The following is a 6,368-nucleotide window of genomic DNA, read 5'->3' as shown; positions in this document are numbered from 1 at the left end:
CACATACTTATTGTGCCCTACACGAAGAAAAGTAACACAATGTATTAACTACATTCCTGTGTAATGCCGACGTAGCTCTGACATTTGGTGCTGTCTGGGTAGTGTTAAATTATCTAAACTTATTAAGAAACAACTGTTTAGTCAGTTAACCTCCATGTCTCATTAACAGCAGATGTTGCTGTGAACAACAAGCAGTCCAGTGCTGAACAATGCCCACCTGCAGCCAAAGTTCAGACAGAAGCAAAAGGCAGAGATGATGATACAGAAGATGAAGAGCTGTGCTCCGCCTCAGCTGTTTTAGGAAATATTGAGTCAGTAAGCCAGGAGTTTTTGGAGATGCTGGTGGAGAACATTGTAAGGGACTCCGACCCTCCAGACTGTGAAAGCTTCACTTTGGAACTCATTCCTGGCATCTCCTCTGCTGTGATTACGTTCAAGAACAGGAAAGGTACTCGTTTGTAATAGATCTGAAAAGCACAACTTGATGTTTTCCTTTTATAAATAATCAAAGATGCTCCTGTGTGGTCTCTAGCTGATTTGCATCATGCAGAAGTAACACAACTGCAGTAGTAAAGTTATAAGAGGTAACATTTATGACACACCATACATAAAACGGTACTTGCTAAAATGATCACTGTAGTGAGATACAACACTAAACTAAATTAAACCAACACATTTGCTCTTGCGAGTTATGAGAAATTACTTGAATTCCTACAGTTTCCTAGACTTGTAATAGGCAGCAAAAATAAAGAACAGTCATTCTCACTCTGGACAGTGATGGCCTTTGTAAACATCCAGCAGAAAACACACATGCTACATTGTACATTTACTGATCAACACTGCACAAATATACATTTAACCTGAAGAACAGCTGTACTACTTCTTATCAAATCATTGTTGAACATTAAAGGGACCTTTCAGTGTTTGTCACGTGAATCCTCAGCTCCTCTTACCAAAGGTTTCTACAGAGCTGGTGACTTTTTATGAGAAAGCACAAGCATGTTTATTGCATGTATTGTTTTATGAAAGTGTTGTTGCTTAAATACCTTAATTTTATATCACTATTTCACAGGAAGCACCAACTTCATGACAAGATGCCCCCAGAACAGGACTTTCACGAATAAGGGATTTTCAGTCCGGCCTCTTGAAGTCACAGAACAAGTTCTAGTTGAAGACATACAAGATCTGAGCAAAGATGTCCTCTGTCTGTATTTTGAGAAGGAAGGCGGGGATGTAGAGAGTGTTGAGCTTAATGAAACGGAGCAGTCTGCCATCGTCACATTTAAAAACCCTCAAGGTAGACAGTTACAGTACATACTAAGCATTAATGTGTGAATGGACATGCATTATAATACACTTCAGAGATTGCTACTTTTATATCAGTTTCACATAGTGTGACAGTTTATGCAATTTTTTTTTCTCATAGTGGTTCAAAAAATTGTGAAGATGAAGAATCATCACATCATCCAGAAGGAGATCAGAGCTTATCCTTTTTACAAATCTCTGGGATCAGCCCTTTATGGCAAAGATAAGCCTGTGCTAAAACTCCCTGCTGCTGTCTCTGAACCCATTGATGACACCGTCTGGAGATACCTAAATGCCAGTCCGTCAGCAGCGGAGTCCGTTCACAGTGACATGGCTAAACACTTCTGTAAAGTAAACCTCAACCAGCCTGCTGTATGCTTGAGCCCCTTGCCCTCACTACTACAGCAAACAAATGCCAAAGCCATGATCAAAGAGTGGAGTGATACTGTGAAGGTGGCCTTTGCACAAGCTTTGTCAAAATTCAAACCCCTGAAATTCAAGCTGGAGTCAGTGGCATGGGAAGAGTCTGAGGAGAAGATCCGACAGATGCTGCAGAATGAGGATGTGGTTTTAGTGCCTGATAAATCCACTGGTGATTTATCAGTGGTTGGCTGTGTGGAAGATGTCAACAAGCTTGAGCAAACACTTTCTGATGTCCTAAACCTGACTTTTAAAAAGGTGCACAGGGAGAAATTGAGCAAAACACAAGAGATCAAAGTGTCAGAGCTGATCTTCCACATCCTGTGTCAAGATGGTCTTCGGGACAGGCTGCTGAGTGTGTACCCAGAAATCAAAATGTCAGTCAAGAAAGGAAGTTTGACAGTAACTGGATTAAATGATGAGCTTTTCCAAGTAAACAAAGTTATATATGATGCAATGTTCGCATTAAAACGACAGAATTTAGAAATGGATACATTTGTGCTAGACTTCTTGAAGGCTGGAGCACTAGAGGAGCTCACAGATGCTCTCCTAATATCTAATGGAATAAATGCAGCATTTGAGATGAATGCAGACAAATTGCAGCTCCTCGCTGTTTCTGACAGAGATCTGAAAGATGCTGAAGACCATCTGAAAAGGCTGCTAATATCTCACTACATTGATGTTGAAGATAGTAATGTCCTAAAGAAGCCAGAGTGGCAGCACCTGGTCAGTCAGTCAGAGGATGCAAACAATGAGCCATGCAGAAAAATTCGAATTCACACCACTGGTCAACAAGTCGTGGTGTCTGGCCACAAGGACAATGTGCTAACAGTTAGCAGTGAGCTTGCTGACTTTTTAACACAGAATGCTCAAGTTGAAGAAACCATTGTGGTTAAGCCCAACGCCAAAGTTGAATACATTAAACGTGACAAGTCCTGTTTGGAGGAAGTGGAAGACAAAGTGGAAGTGTTTTACAGAAATGAAGCCATCTGCCTCAGTGGTTCTAGAATTGATGTCACACACTGCAAGGCCTTGGTTGAGGACTTGGTCTCTTCTCTATACTTTGACAGCTTAAAAGTAGCAAAGCCTGGAGCAAAGACTGTCTTCCAGGATAAAGAAAGTATGTGTGTTCAGTCACTCTGGAAAGAAACCGGTTGCCTGGTCCAGCTGATTGATGAGAAAAGTGGCGGACGGGATGACTTGGCCTTTAGTCAAGTACCAAAACCTGCGTACCAGCTTCAGACACCTGATGGAGTGGAAATAGCTGTTTGCAAGGCTGATCTGTGCAGTTACCCAGTGTGTGCCATCATCAGTTCTTCTACTGAGGACTTGAAACATAGCGGAGGCCTTGCACAGGCACTTTTAAATGCTGCTGGCCCTCAGTTGCAGGATGAATGTAACAAAATAATTAATGTGAGGGGACAGCTCAAGCCTGGTGACTGTGTCATAACTGATGCAGGGGGGCGGCTTTGTTGCAAAAAAGTTATTCATGCAGTGGGACCCAAGTTTAATCCCATTAAAGGCCAGAAGGTTCAGGCACAGTTAAAAAAAGTTGTTAAAGAAAGTTTAGAACTTGCTGAAAAGCACGGCTGCACCTCTGTGGCTATGCCCATCATCAGCAGAAACAAAGGCTTCTCTCTCAATTCGTGTGCGGCCGCTATCACCAAAGCAGTGAAGGAGCACTGTGATGAGAGAGATGATGGCATCCTGAAGAAAATCCATTTGGTGAACAATGACGACGGTGCTGTTCAAGCTATGGAGGCAGCAGTCAGACAGGAGTTTGGAAACAGTGGCGTTTCTCAGCCAGCTCTTCAAAGCAGTGCCGTCAAGTCTTCACTCGGAAAACACGCTACATCTTCTAGCTCTGACCAAAACTGCTTGGGTCAAGTGCAGACCAAAGAGGGCCTGAATATCACTCTTATGAAAGGAAATATTGAGGATGCCACGGTAATTTGGATGTTTTATTATCCTTTATTATAAGCAAGCAATTAGTTTAACTGTCAGGCGTTCTCACAAGAAACGAGTCAAATAGAGTATGTAGCATTAACTACTGACCCCATCCTCTAGTTGCAGAGTATCTGAATAATTCATTGTAGTGTTATGAGGCAGATTTTTTCAAACTGACTGTTGTAGCACTGTTTCTCTAAAAATGATGTCAAATGAAGAACATGCAACTGATAACTTTGTTCTGTTCTTAGACGGAGGTGACCGTGAATACTGTGTTTGAAGATCTTAACCTGACCAAAGGAGCGGTTTCCTGTGCCATCTTTAAAGCCGCTGGACCCAAACTTCAGCAGTTGGTAAATGCAAAGCAACCCGGGGGAACTGTCGGTGAGATCATTGCCACTGACGGCTGCAAGCTGAAGAGCAAACAAGTCTTTCATGCAGTTGCGCCTCATTGGGACAAGGGACAAGGCATCGCTGAAAAGGTAAACTGCTGCATGAACTGCATGTGTTTAAAAAAAAAAAATAATAAAAAAATAAAAAAGTCAAAACACATCATAGGCTGAAAAAACGTAGAAAAAAAATCTGGACTTGTTTAGGTCGAAGACGTTTCACCTCTCATCCAAGAGGCTTCATCAGTTCAGGCCGACTGGCGTTGAGCCGGAGATATTTATCCCCATCGGTGGTGTTTGTCCTTTGATGACCAACAAAGCACTTTGTAGCACTTTAGGGGACACTTCTATAGGCAGCAACACAGCTGTGCTATGGGCTCCCCGGTGTCTCCTATAGTTGCCAACCTGTACATGGAAGAATTTGAGGACAAAGCCCTGTCTTCCTTTAAAGTCAGGACCCAGGGGGTAGAGGCTTTCACCAAGCATAAATAAATATCTCCGGCTCAACGCCAGTCGGGCAGAGCTGATGAAGCCTCTTGGTTGAGAGGTGAAACGTCTTCGACCTAAAACCAAGTCCAGTTGATTTTTTTTTTTCTGTTTTTTCAGCTTACTATGACCTGGATGACTGAGAATCACACATGAAAAACACATCATAGGGAATATATCTGACATCAACACTTTGTTCTCTTATCTATCACAGCATACTGTGAAAACATCACCCTGCTAATATACTGTAAATTGTTATTGTCTGCTCAGTTTGATGATCAACCACCTTGATATTAATAACATTTACGCTTACTTCTATAGGAGTTGAGTGGTATTTTCAAGGATTGCTTGGACAAGGCAGAGGATATGGGTCTGACTTCCATATCCTTCCCTGCTATCGGCACTGGAAACCTGAGTTTCCCAAGAGCCCTTGTAGCCTCTTTGATGTTTGATGAAATGTTGGCATTTAGCAGTAAGAAACTGCCTAAGCACCTGAAGAAGGCTGTGATCATCCTCTACTCAGGAGATTTACAGACTATCCAGGTAAGTAAAGAAAATGAGCTTTTGACTCACAACACTAAACAAAAATTTAACAGGGAAATTAACTTGGTGACAAATTAGCAGTACCAATCAGTAATAGCTCACTTCTACAATAAAGAAGCAGTGCTGAACACCAGCTTTGGTGTAATATTTGTGTTTTGGTGCCATGTACAGTGCCTCTGATTGTGTCTCCAGGTTTTTAGTGATGAATTTAAGAAGAGGTTCCCCCATGCTACAGGTGGTCTGGTGTCCACAGCTTCCTCACAAAGTTCAGGTAGGCAACACTGTGTCAAGGCTTTAGGTTTTTGGTACAGGGTGTCCGACCCGATGGCAACCGCCGGAGAGAGGGAGCCACGCGGCCCGGCGCAGGGTACGACTCGTGTGCATTTAAAGTGTAACGCTGCATGTTAGAAATCTCTAAGGATGAAATTAACAATCACTGTGCAGTGAAAGGTTTGAATTAGTGCATTTCTACACTGAACAGAAAGTGTATTTGTTTTTTTTATAAAGCAGGTTAAATATTAGCATTTGTAAAGCTTTAACTGAAACATGCTTGTATGTTTACTTATTAAATTATTTTATTGGTTTAATAACTTAAATTTTATCATTCAACAAAAGGGTAAATTTACCAATACTGAATCTCTTTTCATTTTAAAGTGTTTTGCACTGCTTTATTTTTAGTTTATTAAGCCTTTATTTATGTCTGCTTCCACAAGGTCCATTCGCTAAAGTAGTTTCGACTTCAGGGATGCATGAGACCAAAATGGGAAGTGCAACTATACAGGTTGTCACAGGAGACATAACCAAGGAGACCAGTGATGTCATCGTCAACTCCTCCAATGAAGACTTCTCTCTTAAGTCAGGTAAATGATAAATGATAGAACTGGACTGTTTCAATTATGCCAGATAATTATAATTAAAGATTTATCCCTACAATAGATCAAGTTTGCTTTAGCTCCTTATCTACAGTTAAATATAAATGCATGCTTAGAGTGTATAATACTTTAAAACTGACAAGTCTCGTGGTTGATTTGGAAATCCTGTCTAACATCAATATTGACACAAAAGTGAGTCTTCCCACAGTGCTCATTGCCTCTCTGGTTTATATTTATATGTATTTGTTTCATATTTATTTTACACAGTATATGATATTATTGTATTTTCCCTCCTCTAGGAGTGTCCAAGGCTATTCTGGATGCAGCTGGTCAGGCTGTTGAATCAGAATGCCAAACCCTTAGTAAGGAAACATTCACACTCTTTGTGCTTTTTTTGACAGAGTTG

The 6,368-nt window shown here is 41.2% G+C and overlaps 1 protein-coding gene across 1 annotated transcript in view; it reads left to right on the top strand.

Moving 5' to 3' along the window:
- The window catches only part of LOC109966330 (poly [ADP-ribose] polymerase 14-like), a 14,365-nt gene that overhangs the window by 2,866 nt on the left and 5,131 nt on the right, over window positions 1-6,368 (top strand). Inside the window, exons 4-11 of the mRNA XM_020611087.1 lie at window positions 170-448; window positions 1,073-1,297; window positions 1,427-3,672; window positions 3,924-4,154; window positions 4,869-5,090; window positions 5,283-5,361; window positions 5,804-5,950; window positions 6,262-6,324. Of these exons, the coding sequence (XP_020466743.1) occupies window positions 170-448; window positions 1,073-1,297; window positions 1,427-3,672; window positions 3,924-4,154; window positions 4,869-5,090; window positions 5,283-5,361; window positions 5,804-5,950; window positions 6,262-6,324 (3,492 nt within the window). The remainder of the gene's footprint in view (window positions 1-169; window positions 449-1,072; window positions 1,298-1,426; window positions 3,673-3,923; window positions 4,155-4,868; window positions 5,091-5,282; window positions 5,362-5,803; window positions 5,951-6,261; window positions 6,325-6,368) is intronic.

The sequence above is a fragment of the Monopterus albus genome, unplaced genomic scaffold (genome assembly GCF_001952655.1).
Source record: "Monopterus albus unplaced genomic scaffold, M_albus_1.0 scaffold109.1, whole genome shotgun sequence".
Lineage (NCBI taxonomy): Eukaryota > Metazoa > Chordata > Actinopteri > Synbranchiformes > Synbranchidae > Monopterus > Monopterus albus.
This window is presented reverse-complemented; position numbering and strand designations above follow the sequence as displayed.